General features: G+C 42.9%; 2 protein-coding genes across 4 annotated transcripts in view; one reads left to right on the top strand and one right to left on the bottom strand.

Moving 5' to 3' along the window:
- The window catches only part of LOC112260409 (ephrin type-B receptor 1), a 314,795-nt gene that overhangs the window by 125,646 nt on the left and 161,237 nt on the right, over nt 1-27,912 (top strand). For all 3 annotated transcript variants that reach the window (XM_042328699.1, XM_042328701.1, XM_042328700.1), the window contains exon 3: nt 25,930-26,611. In XM_042328699.1, coding sequence (XP_042184633.1) covers nt 25,930-26,611 — 682 coding nt within the window. The remainder of the gene's footprint in view (nt 1-25,929; nt 26,612-27,912) is intronic.
- Nucleotides 17,697-19,294, bottom strand: LOC112260410 (C-type lectin domain family 10 member A-like). The gene has a single exon (XM_024435483.2). The coding sequence runs from the start codon at nt 19,046-19,048 to the stop codon at nt 18,074-18,076; it is 975 nt and encodes a 324-aa protein (XP_024291251.1). The 5' UTR covers nt 19,049-19,294; the 3' UTR covers nt 17,697-18,073.

Genomic DNA, 27,912 nt, shown 5'->3' on the forward strand with positions numbered 1-27,912 from the left:
GAACAACAGCAAAGAACCATGTGAAGATGCTGGAGGAAACCGGTACAAATGTATCTATATCCACAGTAAAACGAGTCCTCTATCGACATAACCTGAAAGACCACTCAGCAAGGAAGAAGCCACTTCTCCAAACCCGCCATGAAAAAGCCAGACTATAGTTTGCAACTGCACATGGGGACAAAGATCATACTTTTTGGAGAAATGTCCTCTGGTCTGATGAAACAAAAATAGAACTGTTTGGCCATAATGACCATCGTTATGTTTGGAGGAAAAAGGGGGAGGCTTGGAAGCCGAAGAACACCATCCCAACCGTGAAGCACATGGGTGGCAGCATCATGTTGTGGGGGTGCTTTGCTGCTGGAGGGACTGGTGCACTTCACAAAATAGATGGCGTCATGAGGCAGGAAAATTATGTGGATATATTGAAGCAACATCTCAAGACATCATTAAACAAGTTAAAGCTTGGTCTCAAATGGATCTTCCAAATGGACAATGACCCCAAGCATACTTCCAAAGTTGTGGCAAAATAGCTTAAGGACAACAAAGTCAAGGTTTTGGAGTGGCCATAACAAAGCTCTGACCGCAATCTGATAGAACATTTGTGTGCAGAACTGAAAAGGCGTGTGCTAGCAAGAAGGCCTACAAACCTGACTCAGTTACATCAGCTCTGTCAGGAGGAATGGGCCAAAATTCAACCAACTTATTGTGGGATGCTTGTAGAAGGCTATCCAAAACGTTTGACCCAAGTTACACAGTTTTTAGACAATGCTATCAAATACTAATTGAGTGAATGTAAACTTCTGACCCACTGGGAATGTGAATAAATAAATACAAGCTGAAATAAATCATTCTCTCTACTATTATTCTGACATTTCCTATTCTTAAAATAAAGTGGTGATCCTAACTGACCTAAGACAGGGAATTTTTACAAGGATTAAATGTCAGGAATGTTTTTGGCTAAGGTGTATGTAAACTTCCAACTTCAACTGTATAACAATATTTTGGAGGTTATTTTGTTTAAAAAAAAAACTAAAGTGAGTGATTGTAATCTGAATAAAGGCCTAAAATAATATTTGTTAAGGCCAAAACATTTATTTCTGTTTTTAGAGGGAGAGAACCGCTAAGCCAATTGTGTGCCGCCCTATCACAGTCAGATGTGATACAGCGCACCGCTATTTCAGTGGATACAGCTGGAGAACTGCAAGATAATCCCATTGTGCGCCACTCAGGAGCCATGACCGATATGACCATTATATATTGTCCTGCTAATAACAGGGTTAATAATATATCTGTGAGAATTTCCAAGGGGCTTTTATATAATTCTAAATTAATAATAATAATAATAATCACTTTATTTAAAAATAACAGTATTTCTGAGATTATTTCGTTTTCAAATAACGTAAAATGAGCGAGAAAAGGCCATTCTTCAACATGGGGTGAGACAAAAAAAATAAAGCCAGTTTGTTACCTAGAATTATTTATTTGTGTTTTTAGAGGGAGAGAAACTAAAAACCTACAGTCATCTCAGGAATCTCCCAGTAAAGGCCGGCACAGGTATTGAATCAGCGTCTGTAGCAACACAGTTTGGACTGCGATGCAGTGTCTTAGACCCCCACGCCACTAAGGCGCTGTACAACGTGATCGGTCGGGAGTAGGCTACAGTACTACAGAGACATAGTAGCACCTTTAGACCCAAAAGCATAACCAGTGCTCTAACTCCCCCTTGCGCTGGTATGGAGCAATGAAGTTGTGACGCAGGGTACCTTACTAAACCGCAGCATAATCACAAAACCTTTAGTGGAGCAACAACTGTATCATCCAATAGTACACATTACAGTCTCCTTTATGGTTTGTGTGTGTTTGTGTGTGTGTGTGTGTGTGTGTGTGTGTGTGTGTGTGTGTGTGTGTGTGTGTGTGTGTGTGTGTGTGTGTGTGTGTGTGTGTGTGTGTACTTGTAATGAATACCAACGTTTTTATCTATTTATTCCAGGGCTAAAGGCTATACCGAAAAAGTGAAATTGTCCAATCTATATTCCATTGCTTATCTCTTACATAACATAAAAACAAGGCTACAGAGCATATTTGTGTGTCCACAGTAGATATCCACCAACAAAACACATTTAATTCTACCATTTTATAAACCAGTGAGTTTAAGGGGATGGAAAGGTAGTGCAGAGTCCAACCAGACATTATCTGAGACGCCCACGGGGCCTTTCTGGCGTGGTGAAAGATGGCGGTCATTTGAACAGACAAGGGTTGAGGAATCCCCCCCAGACTGTAGTGGAGTGGGGGGTGGCGGGAAGAGGAGAGAAGAAGAGAGGGGAGGAAAGGCAAAGCCCTGAACAGGCTGCAATAACGAACAGGCTGCGCTGAAAGGGACAGCTCCCTGTAATGTTGATGAATGGTCATTACTGGTTAGAGACGAGGAGAGACGGGGATGCGAGTACGAGCAATGGGGAGGGGCGGTGACAAGGAGAGTGATGGGCAGAGAAAGAGAGACATGAACGGGGGGAGAGGGGAGAGAGAAAGGAGAGGATAGAAGGAAGTAAGCAAGGGGGAGAGACAAGGAGAGAGAGAGGATGAGGAGAGAAAGTGTGGGACAGAGTGCACAGCATTGAAAAAATTCTTTAATTTGCTCCTCAGATTTCTGTAAACTCATCTATCATGTCAGCAGTGTCATGGCTCTCGCCCTCCCCATTTTCTCTCCTTCCTCTCTCTTTCTCTCTTCAGATGTCCACGTCCTATGTTTCTTTTTAAAACAGTGATTGATCTTGCTGTCTTTTTTATACCATTTTCCACTTCTTTAAAGAGAGAGACAGAGAGGTCAAGAGCTGATGAGCTCCTGCATTTTTCATCATGTTCTTAAAAATAGATAGATTTAGAATTAGATAAACTAGGATTTTTTTGTTGGCAGGGACATATATAGGATACTACCCTCCACAACATAACCTTCCCTCCAAATCAAAACTCAAGACCTACAACCTGATTTTTTGACCGAATTACGGAATTGACGATTATTATTCCCAAGTTATACAGCAAAATGCTCTGGCGAACAGAGACCTGAAAACACCATCCAACCTGGAACTGAGTGAGTAATGTTTCGTCTGAAGCTATATTTTCATTCCAAAAGCCAAGAAAAAAACCCACTACAATGACATATTTTACTTTCTAAAGCTTGAATGCTAAGTTTTAGCTACCAAGCTTGATACAACTTCAATTAGCACTGGCGTGTCAAGTGAGAGGTGTCAAAGCCCTTGAGCCCAACAATGGCAGGAGAGCCCCATCCCAATGGAGCTGCATTAGAAGCACCCTCCCAATGTTCAGAGGTAATTAAAATACAGTACCCTCTGTATGTAAAAAGTAATAAGACACGAAAAGAGTACACAATGAAGCTCCTTATGGAAAATCAAGAGACACTTTTTGCTGACTATTATAAAAATGGAACAATAAGCAAACTTATCTTCTACACAGACCATCCCCTTGCATGGCACAGTGCCATATTAACACACTACCCCTCTGTTGGGGGGTGGGGGGGGTTGGGGTGTTACCGATGGGTGGAAACTCAGGATAATAGACAACGAGGACTCTGAGTCGGCTAATACAAATCTCTATAAGTCTGGAACAGTATTGGTACAGGGCAACCCCAAACAGTTTCAGCTGGACTTTCACCAAATCAAAGAAATAGCTCAGCAGGAGAAGCTCTCCCTTGAGAAAGATACCCCCACCCCGAGTGGGTCAGACCAGACCTCTTCATTACATAAACCCACAGATGAGCAACCCCAAGTGGAAAGTCAACCTCCCAGCAAAGAGTACTACTCCCTCATTGAAATGAGGAATACATTCACCCAGCTGGAGGTAAGGCAGGTGGAGCTGGAACAGTAGGTGATTACACTCCAGTCAGCACAGACCCAGGCAACAGTCCAGCACAACAACACCCCCTTCATCTTATGGCTGAGATCCCGTTAACGGGATCGATATGACAACAGCCAGTGAAAGTGCAGGGCGCAAAATTCAAACCACAGAAATCTCATCATTAAAATTCCTCAAACATACAAGTATTTTACACCATTTTAAAGATAAACGTGTTGTTAATCCCTCATTGTCTGATTTCAAAAAGGCTTTACGACAAAAGCATACCATCTGATTATGTTAGATCAGTACCCAGTCACAGAAAAACACAGCCATTTTTCCAGCCAAAGAGAGGAGTCACAAAAGCAGAAATAGAGATACAATTAACCTTTGATGATCTTCATCAGATGACACTCATAGGACTTCATGTTACACAATACATGTATGTTTTGTTCAATAAAGTTCATATTTATATCCAAAAATCTTAGTTTACATTGGCGCGTTATGTTCAGTAAAGTTTTGCCTCCAAAACATTTGGTGATTTTGCAGAGAGCCACATCAATTTACAGAAATACTCATAATAAACATTGATAAAAGATACAAGTATTATATATGGAACTTTAGATGAACTTCTCCTTAATGCAACTGCTGTGTCAGATTTCAAAAAAATGTTACGGAAAAAGCACACCATGCAATAATCTGAGTACAGCGTTCAGAGACAAAAACAAGCCATACAGATACCCGCCATGTTGTGGAGTCAACAGAAGTCAGAAATAGCATTATAAATATTCACTTACCTTTGATGATCTTCATCCGAATGCACTCCCAGGAATCCCAGTTCCACAATAAACGTTTGTTTTGTTTGATAACGTCCATAATTTATGTCCAAATACCTCCTATTTGTTCGCGCGTTTACTTCCAAAATCCAAATTGATGACGCGCAGGCCAGACGAAAAGTAAAAAAATTCCATTACAGTCCGTAAAAACATGTCAAACGGAGTATAGAATCAATCTTTAGGATGTTTTTAACACAAATCTTCAATAATGTTTCAACCTGAGAATTCCTTTGTCTGTAGAAATGCGATAGAACGCAGCTAACTCTCACTGAGTGAGCTCGTGGCACTCTGCCAGACCCAATGACTCAATCAGCTCTTATTCCCTCATCCCTCACAGTAGAAGCATCAAACAAGGTTCTAAAGACGGTTGACATCTAGTGGAAGCCTTAGGAAGTCCAATAGGACTCCATAGACACTGTATATTGGATAGGCAAACCTACAAACTTCAGATTTCTCACTTTGCGGTTTGGATTTTCTCTCAGGTTTTTGCCTACCTTATGAGTTCTGTTATACTCACAGACATCATTCGAACAGTTTTAGATACTTCAGAGGGTTTTATATCCAAATCTACTAATACTATGCATATATTAGCTTCTGGGACTGAGTAGCAGGCAGTTTACTCTGGGCACCTTATTCATCCAAGCTACTCAATACTGCCCCCAGCCATAAGAAGTTAACTAGACCTAGAGAACTGGAGGTAGAGAGAGACATATCTGCACTCTACAGGAGAAAGAGCAGGAGCAGGAGAAGAACAGAGAACCAGAGGAGAGGATCAGACTGCTGGAGGAGAGGGTGAGGGGGATGGCGTGTGACAAAGAGGTGACCACCCCCACAGAGAAGCTAGCAGAACAGTCCACCCCAGACCCTGACCGTAGCGTCGACAACTCAGCGGGGAAGCCCAAGCCCAGGGAGAAGCCCAAGCCCAGGGGATCCCAACCCCTCTCATCACCCCCGTCAGCCACCCTGATAGCCCTCCTGACAACCCCCCACACCCACACACCCACTGAGGACATACACAAGACACAGATTGTACTCCTTATGGACTCAAACGGGAAATATATACAAGAAAAATAATTTTTCCCAAACACAGACTGTCTAAACTAGACACCCAGCGCGCCTAGACCTTCTGTCTGAGGACCAACTAGGGTCAAATAATAATAATAATACATATAATACACACATAATAATACACACAGGCACAAACGACCTGAGAGCACAGCAGGAAACGGTGGCCACAACACTCAAGGGAGTGATTGGAAAAGCTTCTTCTACTTTCACCAACGCACAAGTGTTTATTTCCACCCTGCTACCATACAGCGGGTAAACGCAAGTATTTCTCGTGACTGTGCCTCAAAACCAAATGTTTTCCTGGCCCACCATTCCACCCTGGACTTGAACAGCCATTACGACCAGGTCCACCTATACAAGGCAGCAGTGCCCACCTTCGCCCAGACCCTAAAGGACATCGCTCTCAAACACAGCCCCAACACTTCACACAGGAGCAACAGATCAATAGACACCCAGCCCAGACTAGCGATACACTCTCCCAGACCCCCCCATCCACACCTCCACCCCAAGAAATCAACACCCCCCCAAGTCAACCATGCCCACACCCCATTTAGGCCCCCTCAGATCAGACCTTTGCCCCTCCATCCCACCGCATGCCCCCCACTCCCGCAAAGAGAGTCTCACATACGCCCAGGCCGTGAGCAGGCAAACAGGCCCAACCCCCACTCTTACACTAGCCCAAGCCAATGGAATGTACCACAGATGCTCAGCAGGCTCTGCTCACACTTACTGGCCTGAGACAAAACCACACAACCCACAGCATTGGACACTATATGGAACACAAAGTCTTCGCTATCTCATCCTGGAATATCCAAGGCCTGAGGTCATCTGCCTTTGGCCTAAAGAGCAGGAACCTGGACTTCATCAAATAAATTGGAAATACAGACATTGTCATCCTACAAGAAATATGGTATAGAGGAGACAGACCCACTGGTTGCCCTCTAGGTTACAGAGAGCTGGTAGTCCCATCCACCAAACTACCAGGTGTGAAACAGGGAAGGGACTCAGGGGTTATGCTAATTTGATATAGAGCAGACCTAACTAAATTAATGAAAACAGGAACATTTTACATTTGGCTAGAAATTCAAAAGGAAATTATCTTAACAGAGAAAAATGTTCTCCTGTGTGCTACCTATATCCCCCCAATGGAATCCCCATAGCTTAATGAAGACAGCTTCACCATCCTGGAGGTGGAAATCAATCATTTCCAGGCCCAGGGACATGTACTAGTATGTGGTGACCTAAATTCCAGAACCGGACAAGAACCTGACACCCTCAGCACACAGGGGGACAAACACCTGCCTGGAGGTGACAGCATTCCCTCCCCCATATTCCCCCCTAGGCACAACTATGACAATATAACCAACAAAAACAGGTCATAACTCCTGCAGCTCTGTCACACGCTGGGTATGTACATAGTTAATGGTACGCTTCAAGGGGACTCCTATGGTAGGTACACCTATAGCTCATCTCTTGGCAGTAGTACTGTAGACTACTTTATCACTGACCTCAACCCAGAGTCTCTCAGAGCGTCCACAGTCAGCCCACTGACACCCCTATCAGATCACAGCAAAATCACAGTCTACTTGAACAGAGTAATACTCAATCATGAGGTATCAAAGCCAAAGGAACTGAGTAATATTAAGAAATGCTATAGATGGAAGGAAAGTAGTGTGGAAACCTACCAAAAAACAATTAGGCAACAACAAATTCAATCCCTTTTAGACAACTTCCTGGACAAAACGTTCCACTGTAATAGTGAAGGTGTAAACTTAGCAGTAGAAAATCTAAACAGTATATTTGACCTCTCAGCTTCCCTATCAAATCTAAAATGTCAACAGAAAACATGGGATATGCATCAACAGCATCCTTGGGAAAATCCCTTGCATTATCAGAGCAAATGTCAAATTGGCTTTTTACAAATTATCGTACGACAGACCACGTATTCACCCTGCACACCCTAATTGACAAACAAACAAACCAAAACAAAGGCAAAGTCTTCTCATGCTTTGTTGATTTCAAAAAAGCCTTCGAATAAATTTGGCTTGAGGGTCTACTATACAAATGGATAGGAAGTGGTGTTAGGGGAAAAACATAAGAAAGTATAGAATCCATGTACACAAACAAGTGTGTGGTTAGAATTGACAAAAAACACACACATGTCTTCCCACAGGGCCGTGGGGTGAGACAGGGATGCATTTTAAGCCCCACCCTCTTCAACATTTATATCAACGACTTGGCGAAAGCACTAGAACAGTCTGCAGCACCCGGCCTCACCCTACTAGAATCTGAAGTCAAATGTCTACTGTTTGCTGATGATCTGGTGCTTCTGTCACCAACCAAGGAGGGCCTACAGCTGCACCTAGATATTCTGGGTCCTGACAGTAAATCTCAGTAAGACCTAAATAATGGTGTTCCAAAAAAGGTCCAGTCGCCAGGACCACAAATACAAATTCCATCTAGACACCGTAACCCGAGAGCACACAAAAAATGGTACATACCTTGGCCTGAACATCAGCGCCACAGGTATCTTCCACAAAGCTGTGAACGATCTGAGAGACAAGGCAAGGAGGGCCTTCTATGCCATCAAAAGGAACATAACATTTGACATACTGTACCAATGAGGATCTGGCAAAAAATACTTGAATTAATTATAGAACCCATTGCCCTTTATGGGTGTGAGGTCTGGGGTCCGCTCACCAACCAAGAATTCACAAAATGGGACATACACCAAATTGAGACTCTGCATTCAGAATTCTGCAAAAATATCCTCTGTGTACAACGTTAAACACTAAATAATGCATGCAGAGCAGAATTAGGCCGATACCCGCTAATTATCAAAATCCAGAAAAGAGCCGCTAAAATCTACAACCACCTAAAAGGAAGTGATTCCCAAACCTTCCATAACAAAGCCATCACCTTCAGAGAGATGAACCTTGAGAAGAGTCCCCGAAGCAAGCCTTTCCTGGGGCTCTGTTCACAAACACTAACAGACCCCACAGGGCCCCAGGACAGCAACACAATTAGACCCAACCAAATCACTAGAAAACATAATGCGAATTACTTGACACATTGGAAAGTATTAACAAATAAACTGAGAAAAACAAAATGCTATTTGGCTTTAAACAGAGAATACCTGATCACTGTGACTGACCCAAACTTAAGGAAAGCTTTGACTATGTATAGAAACAGTGAGCATAGCCTTGCTATTTAGAAAAGCCGCTGTAGGCAGACCTGGCTCTCAAGAGAAAACACTGTTTAGTGTTTGCAACTTACAGGACTGTTTCGGTTTCATTTATTCTCTTGTTATTTTGTATTAATGTTCAGTTCAATAAACAAACATGAAGACTTACCATGCTGCACTTTGGTCCGACTACTCTTCCTCATCCGACGACGAAAGCCATTACATTACTGTTCATTTTTATTGTTTATTTCACTTTTGTATATGATCTACTTCACTTGCTTTGGCAATGTTAACATATGTTTCCCTTGCCAATAAAGCACCTTGAATTGAAATGAATTGAGAGAGAATCCTTCTCATTATTTCTGTTTATTTTCTCTCTTATGTGGCTGTGTGTATTGTAGAGGTCATCTTCTCTCCATTAGTACTGATGTAGTGCTGAGGAGGTTATAGGTCAGGGGAAGTTAACAACCAACCCACGGACACACACCGAGGAGGATAGATATAGCCTAAATGCAGGAAACCACAAACACACACACACAGAGAGAGAGCGAGAGAGAGAGAGAGAGACTGCTAATTTTGTCTTGTATCTAGGGATCGATGTGCAATACCTAAAATGATGAGGCAGACATGCTGAGCAACTAAAACTGTTCAAAATGACAGCCAGCACTTCAACATCCATGTTGCAGACCTCTATTCCTCATTTCAATAATCACTGTGCTGATGTAAATGGGACATATCCATCTAGTTGGCGTACAGACTACGAGTACGATGACTGGAGTTGAGGGAGCTGATTCTAGATTAACATTCCTTCTCTGAGACACTTTTTTGAATAGGTACCCAGGCCACTAAGTAATGTCAAGTCATCTCAAATGGGGCCTCAAGGAAAGCCTTACCATCATGCCAGCACGTGGTCGACATGTACCAGTCTGCGGCCCAATAATTGTAATTCAGTAGCACATGATCTTGAATATGTTAGTCGGTGTCTAGCCTGAGCGAGATAGTAATCAAGGATTCTGCATCTTCAGTAATGACTTTGTTGGTACTTGCACAGGCTGCAGCTAGGACTCACAGCTATAGAGTAAACGTTTCACAGAGCTACAGCGCTTTATTTGAATAATAAAATAATAAAGGAATTTGAATGTGCTAAGTAACATTTGAAGACAACCAAAATGGTGCTAAGTTTATTTATTTATTTATTTTATTTTACCTTTATTTTACTAGACAAGTCAGTTAAGAACAAATTCTTATTTTCAATGACGGCCTAGGAACAGTGGGTTAACTGCCTGTTCAGGGGCAGAACGACAGATTTGTACCTTGTCAGCTCGGGGATTTGAACTTGCACTGTACAGGCCATCTTCTTTGGAATGAAACATTTATAAAGATTGTTAAATGCTATATGCACAATACATATCTGAGAGAGAGAGAGACAGAGAGAGAGAGAGAGAGACAGAGAGAGAGAGAGAGAGAGAGAGAGAGAGAGAGAGAGAGAGACAGAGAGAGAGAGAGAGAGAGAGAGAGAGAGAGAGAGAGAGAGAGAGAGAGAGAGAGAGAGAGAGAGAGAGAGAGAGAGAGAGAGAGAGAGAGAGAGAGAGAGAGAGAGAGAGAGAGAGAGAGAGAGAGAGAGAGAGAGAGAGAGAGAGAGAGAGAGAGAGAGAGAGAGAGAGAGAGAGAGGGGAGAGAGAGAGAGAGAGAGAGAGAGAGAGAGAGAGAGAGAGAGAGAGAGAGAGAGAGAGAGAGACAGGGAGAGAGAGAGAGACCTCAGAGGAAATGTAATACCAAGTGGACTGAAACAGCGTCCAGCCTTTAGGCCCAGCTCGTTTTAGGCCAGATAACCTCTTCTGAAGCAAATCAGAACTCTCTCAGAACTCTCTCCGTCTTCAACTGGTCAATTTCCTCAGCAAGGTTATTGCAACTGGTTTGTAGTTGGTCTCTCTCCTTGGTCATGGTGTTGTAGCTGGTCTGTAGCTGGTCTCTTTCCTTGGTCATGGTGTTGTAGCTGGTCTGTAGCTGACCACTCTTTGCACGCAGTTTGTTGTAACGGACCTGTAGCTGGTTTCTTTTCTTAGTCATGTTTTTGTAGCTGGTCTGTAGCTGGTATCTTTCTGTAGTCAGGTTGTTGTTGCTGGTCTCTAGCTGGTTCTTCTCTTTTGTCAACTTGTCTTTATAACTATTCATGACTGTATTGCGGTAGAAGCCTAGGCTTATGATCCCAGCCAGTAGGAGAACACAAAGCAGCCCCCAACACACAGCACCAGCTCTGGAGGGTCTCCTACCTAAGCTCTTAGAACCTGAGGGGTTAGCTGCTGGTCTGCCCATACAGGTGTCATCATCCTCGGCCGCATCTCTTGAGTCTTGGAAGATGATGCTATCTTCGTTGATATCCTCGTCTCTGTTTGCTGCCCTTCTGCCACAGGGGTCACCATCAAAAATGCTGTCAATATTAGTATAGATATTCTCCGACATTTCCATGATATCCCACTGTCTCAATTGCTGCTACCCGATGTCCTAGTAATGTCTGTGCATGTTGAAAGAAAGCTGTGAACCTTTAGTGAGTCCAAAGTGTTCTATATTCAACGGTAACCACCGATAAACAGGAAGCTGTGCAAAAGACGATGCAGAACAACATGTGTTATTGCCTGGTAAATGCAAGGCCCAGGAAGTCAGACACTGTGGTTGTATGTGTGAAGTCCGGTGACTATTAGATCACCTCTGCATTGGTCTCTTTGAAACGTCTCTTCAAAGTCCACGGGCCATTTTTATAAATGTGAGCAGACCCCTTAATGGGGTATTTGAGATTTTGGCAATGAGGCCCTTTACCAACTTCCACAGGGTCAGGTGAACACATGGATAGCATGTTATGTCTTTGTGTCTAGTATGAAGGAAGTTAGAGGTAGTTTCGCAAGCCAATGCTAACTAGTGTTAGCACAATGACTGGAAGTCTATGGGTATCTGCTAGCATGCTAAAATCCCAAAGTATCCTTTTCACTTCACTCTGGTACAGAGAAGTACTAGGCCTACCTGTTGTAATACTGTAGACGTGTACACAGGCCTGCTGCAACCAGATTTTTCATCATGCAACAAAGACAACTAACAAGATCCATCAATCAATCGTTTCACGTGTCCCGACTTTTCAAGCCACAAAAAAAAAGGTCACTGTCAGCAAGACACATGGATTAATGTCGGCCTAATCAATGGCAATCGACAAATGTCATTAGGAACATTTGTGGGTGTTTTGTAACAGATGTCTCTTTCCATTTACCAAATGGAGCAAGTGCACATGCAGTGCGTTGATTGGATGAACATGCACAGGCAGCCTACTTTCTGAAGTGATATTTTTGTTGACAATCGGATAATAAAAAGTCATACATTTTTACTACTAAATTGCATCTTTACTATTAAGCCCATGATAGAGAGCCAAATAGAGATGCCCCAAATGCCACGGTGTAATTCACACTCTGCATATGAGCATTATTCATGATTTTGTGGGTGTGATCATCATGAATCATTATCCATAATCATGGGAGCATCCACATTAATGTAAAAGTGTTCAGAAACATATTATATTCTTATTTTCAATAAAATGACTCAAAACGTTATTCACCATTCATCTCCTATTGAGCAAAACATATTTCGAAAGACAACCTAAAAAAACTGCAAGTGCATCCAACAAGTTTGCAGTCACAGTTGACGGTGAATGACAGAGCAAAATCCAAGCCATGTGGTCAAAGGAATTGTAGGTAGAGCTCCGAGACAGGATTGTGTCGAGGCACAGATCTGGGAAGGGTACCAAAGCATGTCTGCAGCATTGAAGCTCCCCAAGAACACAGTGGCCTCCATCATTCTTAAATGGAAGATGTTTGGAAACACCAAGATTCTTCCTAGACCTGGCCGCCAAGCCAAACTGAGCAATCAGGGGAGAAGGGCCATTGTCAGGAAGCTGACCAAAAACCCAATGGTTATGCTGACAGAGCTCCAGAGTTCCTCTGTGGAGATGGGAGAACCTTCCAGAAGGATAACCATCTTTGCAGCACTCCACCAATCAGGCATTTACTAAAGCCAATCCTCAGTAAAATGCACATGACAGGTTCCGCTTGGAGTTTGCCAAAAGGCACCTAAAGGGCTCTCAGACCATGAGAAACAAGATTCTCTGGTCTGATGAAACTAAGATTGAACTCATTGGCCTGAATGCCAAGCGTCACATCTGGAGGAAACGTGACACCATCCCTACGGTGAAACATGGTGGTGGCAGCATCATGCCGTGGGGATATTTCTCAGCTGCAGGGACTGGGAGACTAGTCAGGATCGAGGAAAAGATGAACTGAGCAAATTACAGAGAGATCCTTGATGAAAACCTGCTCCAGAGTGCTCAGGACCTCAGACTGGGGCAAAGGTTCACCTTCTAACAGGACAACGACCTGAAGCACACAGCCAAGACAATGCAGGAGCGGCTTCAGGACAAGTCTCTGAATGTCCTTGAGTGGCCCAGCCAGAGCCCTGACTTGAACCCGATTGAGCAACTGTGGAGAGACCGGAAAATAGCTGTTCAGCGATACTCTCCATCCAGCCTGTCAGAGCTTGAGAGGATTTGCAGAGAAGAAGCTCAAGCTTCTTGTAGCATCATACCCAAGAGGAGTCGAGGCTGTAATCGCTGCTAAAGGTGCTTCAACAAATCAAATCAAATCAAATCAAATCAAATTTTATTTGTCACATACACATGGTTAGCAGATGTTAATGCGAGTGTAGCGAAATGCTTGTGCTTCTAGTTCCGACAATGCAGTAATAACGAACAAGTAATCTAACTAACAATTCCAAAAAAAAACGACTGTCTTATACACAGTGTAAGGGGATAAAGAATATGTACATAAGGATATATGAATGAGTGATGGTACAGAGCAGCATAGGCAAGATACAGTAGATGATATCGAGTACAGTATATACATATGAGATGAGTATGTAAACCAAGTGGCATAGTTAAAGTGGCTAGTGATACATGTATTACATAAGGATGCAGTCGATGATATAGAGTACAGTATCTACGTATGCATATGAGATGAATAATGTAGGGTAAGTAACATTATATAAGGTAGCATTGTTTAAAGTGGCTAGTGATATATTTACATCATTTCCCATCAATTCCCATGATTAAAGTGGCTGGAGTAGAGTCAGTGTCATTGACAGTGTGTTGGCAGTAGCCACTCAATGTTAGTGGTGGCTGTTTAACAGTCTGATGGCCTTGAGATAGAAGCTGTTTTTCAGTCTCTCGGTCCCAGCTTTGATGCACCTGTACTGACCTCGCCTTCTGGATGACAGCGGGGTGAACAGGCAGTGGCTCGGGTGGTTGATGTCCTTGATGATCTTTATGGCCTTCCTGTAGCATCGGGTGGTGTAGGTGTCCTGGAGGGCAGGTAGTTTGCCCCCGGTGATGCGTTGTGCAGACCTCACTACCCTCTGGAGAGCCTTACGGTTGAGGGCGGTGCAGTTGCCATACCAGGCGGTGATACAGCCCGCCAGGATGCTCTCGATTGTGCATCTGTAGAAGTTTGTGAGTGCTTTTGGTGACAAGCCGAATTTCTTCAGCCTCCTGAGGTTGAAGAGGCGCTGCTGCGCCTTCCTCACGATGCTGTCTGTGTGAGTGGACCAATTCAGTTTGTCTGTGATGTGTATGCCGAGGAACTTAAAACTTGCTACCCTCTCCACTACTGTTCCATCGATGTGGATGGGGGGTGTTCCCTCTGCTGTTTCCTGAAGTCCACAATCATCTCCTTAGTTTTGTTGACGTTGAGTGTGAGGTTATTTTCCTGACACCACACTCCGAGGGCCCTCACCTCCTCCCTGTAGGCCGTCTCGTCGTTGTTGGTAATCAAGCCTACCACTGTTGTGTCGTCCGCAAACTTGATGATTGAGTTGGAGGCGTGCGTGGCCACGCAGTCGTGGGTGAACAGGGAGTACAGGAGAGGGCTCAGAACGCACCCTTGTGGGGCCCCAGTGTTGAGGATCAGCGGGGAGGAGATGTTGTTGCCTACCCTCACCACCTAGGGGCAGCCCGTCAGGAAGTCCAGTACCCAGTTGCACAGGGCGGGGTCGAGACCCAGGGTCTCGAGCTTGATGACGAGCTTGGAGGGTACTATGGTGTTGAATGCCGAGCTGTAGTCGATGAACAGCATTCTCACATAGGTATTCCTCTTGTCCAGATGGGTTAGGGCAGTGTGCAGTGTGGTTGAGATTGCATCGTCTGTGGACCTATTTGGGCGGTAAGCAAATTGGAGTGGGTCAAGGGTGTCAGGTAGGGTGGAGGTGATATGGTCCTTGACTAGTCTCTCAAAGCACTTCATGATGACGGATGTGAGTGCTACGGGCGGTGGTCGTTTAGCTCAGTTACCTTAGCTTTCTTGAGAACAGGAACAATGGTGGCCCTCTTGAAGCATGTGGGAACAGCAGACTGGTATAGGGATTGGTTGAATATGTCCGTAAACACACCGGCCAGCTGGTCTGCGCATGCTCTGAGGGCGCGGCTGGGGATGCCGTCTGGGCCTGCAGCCTTGCGAGGGTTAACACGTTTAAATGTCTTACTCACTTCGGCTGCAGTGAAGGAGAGACTGCATGTTTTCGTTGCAGGCCGTGTCAGTGGCACTGTATTGTCCTCAAAGCGGGCAAAAAGTTATTTAGTCTGCCTGGGAGCAAGACATCCTGGTCCGTGACTGGGCTGGGTTTCTTCCTGTAGTCCGTGATTGACTGTAGACCCTGCCACATGCCTCTTGTGTCTGAGCCGTTGAATTGAGATTCTACTTTGTCTCTGTACTGGCGCTTAGCTTGTTTGATAGCCTTGCGGAGGGAATAGCTGCACTGTTTGTATTCAGTCATGTTACCAGACACCTTGCCCTGATTAAAAGCAGTGGTTCGCGCCTTCAGTTCCACACGAATGCTGCCATCAATCCACGGTTTCTGGTTAGGGAATGTTTTAATCGTTGCTATGGGAACGACATCTTCAACGCACGTTCTAATGAACTCGCACACCGAATCAGCGTATTCGTCAATGTTGTTGTCTGACGCAATACGAAGTACTGAGTAAAGGGTCAGAGGTGGCATCCTCAACGGTCCTCAACGGTTTTGTCGCTTGAGTCCTGAGGGACGATGGCATTTTCAAATATAAATTAAAATTTTTGCTCGCCCCTTTGTTACATAACCGGTCTATATTGGCATACTTATCCTCTGACATTTCCATGTTCTACCACGGTCTCAACTACTAATTCCCAGACGATCTGCTAGAGAACCTGTTCAAATATGAACGCTGTGTTGTGTGTAAGGAACATTTTATAGGTGTCTTACCTCCAATGGGCGTGCCATATTAGGCAGACAATACAAAACCTTGAACGTGATTGGCTGCTCAATAGGTGTGAATATAAGACTTCACAAGAATGAGGATGTGGCTGTGTTTGGGGTCTGGAGGTAGGAGATCTGGAATCGAATGGTCCTCTTTATGTTGCTTTTAATAACAAAGAACCAGATTCCTTTATGTGTGTTATCATTGTCCCCCCTCTATCCAATGTTCTTTCAGACATAACCACTGGCAGACAGGAAACTGTCATTTCAGGAAGACAGTTTAGCCCGTTGAGTACTAGGCCTACTTCTTCTAATCCTCTAGATGTAACATAGGGCCTGCTACAACCAGAGGTGTGCTCATTTTTTTGTGTGTGACCAAAATCTTTATTGACATTTTTCTTCATGCAACAAAGCAATTGAAGAGACACGTCATTCAATAATCAAGACAAAATCAGATAACAACAAATGAACAATACAAGCAAGCGACCTAGAAATACCAAACTAAAGTAGATCACATCACAATGGCAGGCAGAGTAAGATCCATTGCATGCATCACGATAGTAATACACACGAACATGGGGGTATATAGGATAACATTTCAAGGATCTCTGATGTGGCTATAGGTAATTCTTGCATTTTGCATAATATTTCTCCACATGCTTGCAAAGTAAAAAAAAAAAAAATAAGGCATCGCAGGTTGTTCATGTCCTGAGCTGACAGTACCACATTGTTAAATCTTTATCTGATGCTGTGTTAGCTAGACATAGCCAGTGCTGGAAAAAGTACCCAATAATCATACTTGAGTAAAAGTACACATACCTTAATAGAAAATGACTCAAGTGAGTCACCCAGTAAAATCCTACTTCAGTAAAAGTGAAAAAGTATTTTGTTTGAAATATACTTCAGTTTCAAAAGTAAATGTAATTGGCAAAATATACTTAAGTATCAAAAGTAGAAGTAAAAGTATAAATCATTTCAAATTCCTTATATTAAGCAAACCAGACGGAATGATTTTCTTGTTTTTTACATTTACTTATAGCCAGGAGAACACTCCAAAACACAGACATAATTTACAAACAAAGCATTTGTGTTTAGTGAGTCCGCCAGATCAGATGCAATAGCGATGACCAGGGAGTTTCTCTTTAAGTGCGTGAATTAGACCATTTTTCTGTCCTGCTAAAGCATTCAATATGTAACGAGTACTTTTGGGTGTTTCAGGGAAATTTATGGGGCGGCAGGGTAGCCTAGTGGTTTGAGTGTTGGTCTAGTAACCGGAAGGTTGCAAGTTCAAACCCCCCGGGCTGACAAGGTATAAATCTGTCGTTCTGCCCCCGAACAGGCAGTTAACCCACTGTTCCTAGGCCGTAATTGAAAATAAGAATTTGTACTTAACTGACTTGCCTAGTTAAATAAAGGTTAAATAAAAAAATGGAGTAAAAAGTACATTATGTTGTTTAGGAATGTAGTGGAGTATCAATAGTAAAAAAATATCAATAGTAAAGTAAAGTACAGATACCTCAAAAAACTAGTAGATACTTTGAAGTATTTTTGCTTAAGTACTTTGCACCACTGGACACAACCACTGGTAGACAGGGAACTGTCTGTTCAGGGAGTCAGTTGAGTTAAGTGCCGACATGTCTGCCTAACCACCAGTTTGTGAACACAAATAGGAAAGAACAGTATTTACATTTCAGAGTCATTTCTTTGAAGCTTCTTATCAAATTTCTAAAACATTTCCTTGCTCATATCAAAACTTCATGATACAAAATCAGGGACGCACATCTGGTACATACACATGCAATAAATTATAACACTGTTAAACAACCTTCTCACAGACCCAATTGTAATGATTTGCACATGAAATATCATTCCACATCCACCCCATAACTATCTCAGCACAATCCTCCTCCCCATATCTTGGATCCCCATCACCATTATCAGGTTGCTTTCCCGTCCAATAGGATGTGGTCAGTTTGGTACCGTCCACCCATTTCCAGGTCCCCTCTATGTCTTTGTCAGTCAGGCCAATCCAGATCCTCTTGTTCAGATTAATGAGAAATGTCTGCTCCTCTTTGCTATTTATGATCACCAGGTCTGCTCCTCTCTCAATGCAGTCTTGTCTGCTCTCATCCCAGGATTTTACCTCAGAGGAGATGTAATACCAAGTGGACTGAAACAGCGTCCAGCCTTTAGGCCCAGTTTGTTTTAGGTCAGAAAAGCGCTCCTGAAGCCTGTCTCTCGCCGACTTCAACTGGTCACTTTCCTTAGCCAGGTTATTGAAGCTGGTCTGTAGCTGGTCTATCTCCTTGGTCATGGTGTTGAAGGTGGTCTGTAGCTGGTCCCTCTCCTTTTTCATGGTGTTGTAGCTGGTCTGTAGCTGGTCTGTCTCCTTTTTCATGGTGTTGTAGCTGGTCTGTAGCTGGTCTCTCTCATTAGTTATGGTGTTGAAGCTGATCTCTAACTGGTCTTTTTTCGTAGATAGGTTGATGTTGCTGACTTTACAATCCTCAAACCCACTGATGATATTCTTGTGGTAGAAACCCAGACCTACAATCCCAGCCAGTAGGAGAACACACAGCATCCCCAGACAAACTGCAGCAGCTCTGGAGGGTCTCCTACCTGAGTTATCATAACTTGAGGGGTTAGCAACTGGTCTGTCCTTAGAGGTGGCATCCTTCTTGGTCTCTTCTCTTGAGTCCTGAGAGGCGATGGCATCTTCATTCTCATTTTTGCTCACCCCTTTGTTACATAACTGGTCCATATTGGCATACTTATCCTCTGACATCTCCATGTTCTACCACGGTCTCAACTACTATTACCAGACGACCGACTACAGAATATGTTCTAGTATGAAGTTGTGTACTGAACATTTTATAGATGTCTTACCACCAATAGGCGTGCCATATTAGGCAGACAATACAAAACATTGAATGTGATTGGCTGCTAAATAGGTGTGAATATAAGACTTCACAAGAATCAGGATGTGGCTGTGTTTGGGATCTGCAAATGAATCTTCTTCTTTATGTTTATTTTAACAAAGAAGCAGATTCCTAAATGTGCTATCGCTGTATCTCTCTATCTGGAGCTGTAACCACTGCTAGACAGGGAACTTCCATTTCAGGAAGTCAGTTGAGTCCAAATGAAATGTCCATACCCCTGCCACCTGTTTGTGAAAGAATATAAAATGGATTGCTTTTTCAAAATGAATTGGTTCTGCAACAACCAGATTCCTTTATGTGTGTTCCCATTGTCCCCCTCCATCTGTTGCTATTTTAGACATAACCACTGGTAGACAGGAAACTGTCATTTCAGGAAGTCAGCTGAGTTTGTTGAGTACTAGGCCTACCTGTTGTAATAATCTAGATGTGACATGGGGCTGCTACAACCATAGGGGTTGTTCATTTGGCATGTTTCCTTATGCAATAAAGACAAATCAATCAATAATCAAGATACATCAATCAGAAAACAACAAATGAACAATACAAGCAAGCAACCTAAAAAATAGAAGCAAACTAAACAACAAAGCCAGTTTTTGTTAGATCACATCACACTGGCAGGCAAAGTAAGATCCATTATATCATGATAACAAGACGCATGGGACCAAGCGGCCAATACCTCTGGGGATGCCCACGAATCAGACCAAACAGGCCAGGGGTTTAGGAAGCCAATGGGGAGGGAGAAATTCTTCCTTGGTTGTTCATTTTCTCGACATCTAAATGCACAACTTAAATTGGAGCCAGTGTTGTAAGTAGCTGAACATGTCATGACTGCAACTTTGTGGAAGTGACAAACACACATTTTCATTATCATCAAAAACGATATATATATTTCCACACCAAGGAGTGCCTTTGTTTTGATTGCCTGCACGTGCACATTTCAGCGCGACACAACCGTTAGACCTAATAATACGTTCATGCACGTGAGCTTAGCTAGGTAATGTCACCATGACACCTTCTACAAGTAGCGTTCAGGGATTTCTATTGGAGAAGCAGCTCCTCGTAGTAAACACTCTTAGGTTATAGGCTTTGGGTTTCTCAGGCAAGGTCATTAATCAGCTGTGGATCTCCTGAAAGTTTGGATGTGTAATACTTTTATGTGTGTGAGTTATCAAAAGGTCCCTTGCGGACATCTAAAATAGCTAAGGCAGTTGTTGCTCAGTGCCTTGTCTCTTTCACCTTTCGTGGCATTGTAGCCGTTCTTTATCTGGTCCTTCTCTGTCGTCAGTTTGTTGTTGCTGGTCTGTAGCTCATTTTTCTCTTTAGCCAGGTTGTTGAAACTGACCTGTAGCTCCTCTGTTTCGTTATACAGTTTTCCATAACTGGTAAGTAGGTCTTTCCCCTCTCTGTAGCTGGTCCCTCTCTTCAGCCAGGTTTCTGTTGCTTGTCTTTAGTCTCTTTCATTTTTCACGGTGCTATAGATGTTCTGTAATTGTGACCGACCGGTTCAATTCGGTCCTATGTACTGTAGCAAAATTGGACATTTTGTTTTTCACGTTGGATAAAAGTAGAGACTCGAAAATTGTATAGCATACGCTGCTGTTGAGGAACTATGGGAAAGTCATTCTGCTTTAAAAGTGCATGTCACGTGTGCTCCCTCTCCGGCCTCTAGGTCACCAGGCTGCTCATTATGGCGCACACCTGTCACCATCGTTATGCGCACCTGCGTGTCATTAGACTCACCTGGACTCCATAACTTCCCTATATATGTCACTCCCTCTGGTTCCTTCCCCAGGCGTCGTTGTTTCTGTTTCAGTTTCGTGTCTGTGCGTTGTTCGTGTTTCTTGTTTTGTATTATGTTTTCATTTATTTATTAAATGATTCACTCCCTGAACTTGCTTCCCGACTCCCAGTGCACACATTACAGTTTCTAAACTTGTAACCCCACTTTAGGGAAAATGGCCTTTGGATATTTTGATACACCTACTGGAGAGAGAGAGAGCTCTTCTTTGTCTACATTCATTCAGAATCATTCACACCTTCTTAAGCCTTAGCCCCACCCATCTCTTTAAGGATTCACATGTGAGGCCATGTGCTAAACAGAGTGAGTAAGGTAGTGTAGTGTAGTAAACAACCAAAGATTTCAAGAATAAATGTGTTGAAAGTAGTAGCAAACATACACTTTATTTAGTCTTTGGCCTTTATCCTAATCTGACTTTGGTGCAGGTCATGTTGTTCTTCATATTACCGTCTCTGGTAAACACACACCTTATAAAATAAAATCTAAGTTTATTTGTCACATGCACAGTATACAGAAGGTGTAAACGGTACAGTGAAATGGATACTTGCATATTTGCATAGTAGCAATATCAAAAATAGAAAGTGTCCAGATAAATACTGTATAAATATTTATTAGTTATTAGATGATTCTTACCCAGACACACGTGTCTAAATTGATGGGTCATGTGAAATAAATACTATAACTATCCCCCAGCCACATCTAGCAAGTGGATGGGTCACTATTGTCCAGACATGTTCATGAAATACAATAGATGACCGTAATCACCCCAGACACACCGGGCTAACTTGATGGGCCATGTAATCATCTGGTGAAGTGGAGTCTTTTGTTTAGACATGTAGCTAGCTAGTTAGCTAAAGAATTCACCCAATGGTGCTTTCAAGACAAATGGGAACTTGGAAAAATATGAGGTCCAATCATAACGTCAATGATCTTCAGGTCTGAAAGTCGGGGCTCTAGAAAGATAGCCGAGTTCACGAGTTGGCTGACCGTCCAAAACGAATTTTCCCACTCTGCGCAATTTTTTTTCTGAGTAGCCAGTTGTCTTGAACGCACTGAAGTCAGAAGTCTGGGATTTCCATGTTCCCAGTTCTTTTGAACGTGGCATAGCAATACAAACTGATTATCATAGCTAGCCACCATGAATCTTCAGGTAGCTAAAGCTCATCAACTAGGTTCAATGTTAGCTAGCCAGTTAACATTAGGCTATAACTAGCAATGCATATAGCTTTCTGAGATACAAATAATATTACTACACAGATCATACACATACATAGCAAGCCAGCCAGCTAACGTTAGCTAGCTAGTTAACAGTATACTTTAACTTGCAATGTAAAGTACTTTCTGACAAAATTAGAAATACATAATATCTGAAACGCTTCTTCCTTTCTGTCACAGATTCCATGGTTACCCTTAGCTTGAAGATGTAATCCGGAGACAGGTGTTTTATACAATAGCCTTCTGTGTTCTCTTTTCGACTCCTTCAGTATATTTGCAATCAAACACTAGAATGTTTCCAGCTCCTTAGCTATCATACTCTGTTTCCACCAGGCATTCCACTGATTTCAAAACTCGGTCAACTTCTTCTGTGACAACAACACTGTTTCCATCCCCGTCACTGTCATCAGAAGACTCCTGCATGTCTGGTTCAATGAAAATGTGTTTACCTAAATCAGGGATTTCCTCTTTGTCTGATTCATTTTCCGAGTGGCACGATCGTCTTCCAGAAAGTAGTCCATCACAACGTTTTCCAACGGATCTTTGTCGATACGATAGCGCCTGTTAAATTCAGGGCAGCGCTTTTGCAGTTCTTCATGATATCTTAAAAAAAAAGCTGATTACAGAAAAGATTGTCTACACATACTGAGCAGCTCATGTTATAGACAGAAGCATGCCACATGGACAACCTGATCTCATCTCTCGGCATGTCCAGCCCATCTACTATCTCAGCCAATCATGGCTAGCTGGAAGGTTCCTGACTTTGTCCGTCGCTAAACCAACTAGGCTCGTAATTGAACAATTGTATTTGTATTTACAGATGGCATACAAGTGTGCTATTAAGGCACGTGAAAGTTCACATCTTCCAGAAGGTACTTCTGACAAAAAAAACCACATTTTTTCAAAAAAAGACATGTTTACGTTCAAATGCCTCTCCTGTGAAGTAGTGACGTGCAACACATGCCTCGTTTCCTGAAACAAGTCAGAATTGGGTTCTCTCCTTTGCCAGGTTGTTATAACTGGTCTATAACAATTCTCTCTCTTTTGTCAGGTTGTTTTTGGAAGCTTTATAATCTTCAAACTCACTGATGACTTTGTTGTGGTAGAAACACAGACCTATGATCCCAGCCAGTAGGAGAACACACAGCAGCGCCAGACACACTGCAGCAGCTCTGAAGGGTCTCACCCCTCCCCCCTCAGCCCATGTGCCTGTCATCGGTCTATTTTGTTTTTTTATAACATTTTTTGACTGTAACTCTCCAAAAGGTCATTCATAAACCTTTTTTATATCCATACGTACTAGCACGCTTAGTGTTTCTTGGGTTTCAGGAATGTGACTGAAAAAGTGACAAATATCAAATAAACTGATTGCAAGTATAAGGGGATATCAGTGAACAAATGCCATGGTCAAGGCTACAATGGCGCCAGTGCCATTAGTGGATCTTACTCAGATGTTCAAAAGCGCATATTAGACCGAGAGCCTAATTCTTCTTTGGTAGTTCTTTATGAGTTTTAGTTGGGAAAACGATCTTTCTGCAGAAGCAACAGTTACAGGGATGGCAAGAAAAGCAACATCAGGGAAACTGGGCAGAAGGGAGTTTCGCATCAAATACAACAGTTCTGTAACATCTTTAATTGAGCCTCTCATTGTCCTCAATTGCCAGCCTCAACACACATTAACTGTATAGGAAGCTCTGGGGAAAGGTTGTCTGGATACTGGACAGTGAACTTCGACCTTGCGGATGTGTTCCAGAGAAACTGCGTTAATAACCACTGGTAGAAAGGGAACTGTCATTTTAGGAAGTCAGTTGAGTCCAAATTAACTTTCCATATCCCTGCCACAAGTTTGTCTTCAAAACTCAGAGTTAATTTATCTTCAGCTGCTTCAAATTTACTGATAGTTTCATTGTTTATATCTAAACTTTGTGTTATTTTTCCATACCTTTTGCAAAGCCGGAAAAAGTTCATATTAATACATACACTACCAGTAAAAAGTTTTGACACACACCTACTCATTCAAGGATTTTTCTTTTTCTACATTGTAGAATAATAGTGAAGACATCAAATCTATGAAATAAGATATATGGAGTCATGTAGTAACCAAAAAAGTGTTCAACAAATAAAAATATATTTTATATTTGAGATTCTTCAATGTAGCCACCCTTTGCCTTGATGACAGCTTTGCACACTCTTGGCATTCTCTCAACCAGCTTCATGAGGTCGTCACCTGGAATATATTTCAATTAACAGGTGTGCCTTGTTAAAAGTTAATTTGTGGAATTTCTTTCCTTAATGCGTTTGATCCAATCAGTTGTGTTGTGACATGGTAGGGGTGGTATACAGAAGATACCCCTATTTGTTAAAAGACCAAGTCCATATTATGGCAAAAACAGCTCAAATAAGCAAAGAGAAACGACAGTCATTCATTAATTTAAGACATGAAGGTCAGTCAATGAGGAACATTTCAAGAACTTTGAAAGTTCTTTCAAGTGCTGTCGCAAAAACCATCAAGCGCAATGATGAAACTGGCTCTCATGAGGACCGTCACAGGAAAGGAAGACCCTCTGCTGTAGAGGATAAGTTCATTAGAGTTAAATGCACCTACGATTGCAGCCCAAATACATGCTTCACAGAGTTCAAGTAACAGACACATCTCAACATCAACTGTTCAGAAGAGACTGCGTGAATAAGGACTTCATGATTGAATTGCTGCAAGGAAACCACTACTAAAGGACACCAATATGAAGAAGATACTTGCTTGGGCCAAGAAACATGAGCAATGGGCATTAGACCGGTGGAAATCTGTCTTTTGGTCTGATGAGTCCAAATTTGAGATTTTTGGTTCCAACTGCCGTGTCTTTATGAGACGCAGAGTAGGTGAACGGATGATCTCCGTATGTGTGATTCCCACCGTGAAGCATGGAGGAGGAGGTGTGATGGTGTTGGGGTGCTTTGCTGGTAACACTGTCAGTGATTTATTTAGAATTCAAGGCACACTTAACCAGCATGGCTACCATAGCATTCTGCACCAATACGCCATCCCATCTGGTTTACACTTAGTGGGACTATCGTTTGTTTTTCAACAGAACAATGATCTAACACACTTCCAGGCTGTGTAAGGGCTATTTGACGAAACAGAGTGATGGAGTGCTGCATCAGATAACCTGGCCTCCACAATCCCGTGAAATCAACCCAATTGGGATGGTTTGGGATGAGTTGGACCGCAGAGTGAAGGAAAAGCAGCCAACATGTGCTCAGCATATGAGGGAACTCCTTCAAGACTGTTGGAGAAGCATTCCAGGTGAAGCTGGTTGAGATAATTCCAAGAGTGTGCAAAGCTGTAATCAAGGCAAAGGGTGGCACTGTGAAGAATCTAAAATCTAAAACATACTTGGATTTGTTTAACACTTTTTCGGTGACTACATGATTCCATATGTTATTTAAGAGTTTTGAGGTCTTCACTATTATTCTACAATGTAGAAAATATTAAAAATAAAGATCAATTCTTGAATGAGCACGTGTGTCCAAAATGTTGACTGGTACTGTATATGGTTTCAGAAATCTGTTTACATAAAGAGTTGAGGTGATACTAACTGAGCGTCCCTCTCTTTTGGCATTGTAGTGTCAAAAACTCCTCGTAGCTGTGTTGTGACTTTTCAAGATACTGTATGTTTCTAATCATCCCCCCTCTCTCTGGTCTCTCCTTTGTTTGTCTCACAGTGGGAGGAGGTGAGCGGCTACGACGAGAACCTCAACACCATACGGACCTACCAGGTGTGCAACGTGTTCGAGCCCAGCCAGAACAACTGGCTCCTCACCACCTTCATCGACCGACGTGGAGCTCAGAGGATCTACGTGGAGATGCGCTTCACCGTGCGTGACTGCAGCTCCATCCCCAATGTCCCCGGCTCCTGCAAGGAGACCTTCAACCTTTACTACTACGAGACGGACTCGGTTATCGCCACCAAAGGAACCGCCTTCTGGATGGAAGCCCCCTACCTAAAGGTTGACACTATCGCGGCTGATGAGAGCTTCTCCCAGGTGGACTTCGGCGGACGGTTGATGAAGGTCAACACGGAGGTTCGGAGCTTTGGCCCTTTGTCGAAGAACGGGTTCTACCTGGCGTTTCAGGACTATGGTGCCTGTATGTCGCTGCTCTCGGTCAGAGTGTTTTATAAGAAGTGCCCAAGTGTGGTGCAGAACTTTGCCATCTTCCCTGAGACCATGACAGGGGCTGAGAGCACCTCCCTGGTCATCGCTAGAGGAATCTGCATCCCGAATTCAGAGGAGGTGGACGTGCCCATAAAGCTGTACTGCAATGGAGATGGCGAGTGGATGGTTCCTATCGGGAGCTGCACCTGCAAGGCCGGGTTCGAGACTGATAACGGGAACGTCTGCCGAGGTAAGAAGAAAAAACTGTCCATAACCATATGAATGTTGTATGTGTTAGTTTTACTGTCCATCACCATTCCCATAACCCAATGGAACCCGGGAACCTTGAAATAACCACATTTGGTTTGCTGTGGAATCAATTTCCATGGATTTATTCTGAATGTGTAGCTGTTTCCAGTTTGGGAATTCGATTTGTGTTGAACCTCAGTCCCAGACACGAGAGTTGTAAACAATGAATTGTCTTTCGTATTTTAACACTTCACCATGACTGAAGACTTGAGGTTCTACGGGAATTGTTCTATTTTAGGTGAGGTAGGTGCATAAGAAGACACCATCTTATTCTTTATTGTAACAGGCCACTGCCGATTTCATAGCTCTCTTTCCTGACAATGCTTTGTTGAGCGTGCAGTATTGACTGTGTTTCATATATTTTGCAGAATGCGGTGCACTGTAGTTCTCTGTTGATTACATACATCTCAAGCATGATAGAGAGGCACATTATCATTGTTTCCTAATCTGTTGAGATGGCGAGGGCTGCTGCACTACAGATGCCGAGTGATGTACGGCGGTGTATCATTCAATAATGGAGAACCGCATGTTTGATTTTCCAAACCCAATAACAGACATCCAGGCTACAGTTTGTAAGGCTTAGTAGATGAAGGACTGGGTCTGCGTTGCACAAAAAGTAATGTGTTGTGGTAGTGAGCTACTGTAGGGAATCTTATTTTTCTGCTTTCCTTATTTTTCAAATATTTGGTGGTAAAAGTTACCTGACATAACCTCTGGCTTTGGCTCTCTCCCACACACTCTCTCGGTCTCTTTCAAATCAAATCGAAGTGTATTTGTCGCGTACACAGATTTGCAGGTGTTATAGCAGGTGCAGCACAATGCTTGTGTAACCAGCTCCAACAGTACACAAGAATGTCATGCAAATACACAAATAATGAAACAAATCTAAAGAAGAAATCAAGGAATGACAGAACAAGTGCCAGAATCCAGAATATAAATACATGGTATGTATAGACCAGTGTCGGTCAGTGCCATTTAAGATGAGGGAGGATGATCTTTTTTTCATCAGCATGGCCTTATTTCTATTTCAGCATGTTGGAAGACTGTCATTCATTTTCCATTCACCCACTTCAATGTAACAGCGATAGGTTTAGGCTACTAAATGATACTTTAATTTTCCCTATACCCATCATGAGGTTGCTACAACCTAGCTTATGAATGAAAGTTTACAACGTAGGTGCACACATGTCGAGAGAAAATGTTTGTGACAGACAGTGACACGTGGACAGACAGGGACACATT

Source organism: Oncorhynchus tshawytscha, linkage group LG10 (genome assembly GCF_018296145.1).
Source record: "Oncorhynchus tshawytscha isolate Ot180627B linkage group LG10, Otsh_v2.0, whole genome shotgun sequence".
NCBI lineage: Eukaryota > Metazoa > Chordata > Actinopteri > Salmoniformes > Salmonidae > Oncorhynchus > Oncorhynchus tshawytscha.

Excerpts from the sequence above, each read along its gene's own strand:
- LOC112260410 (XM_024435483.2), bottom strand. The coding sequence starts at position 19,048 with ATGGAGATGTCAGAGGATAAGTATGCCAATATGGACCAGTTATGTAAC.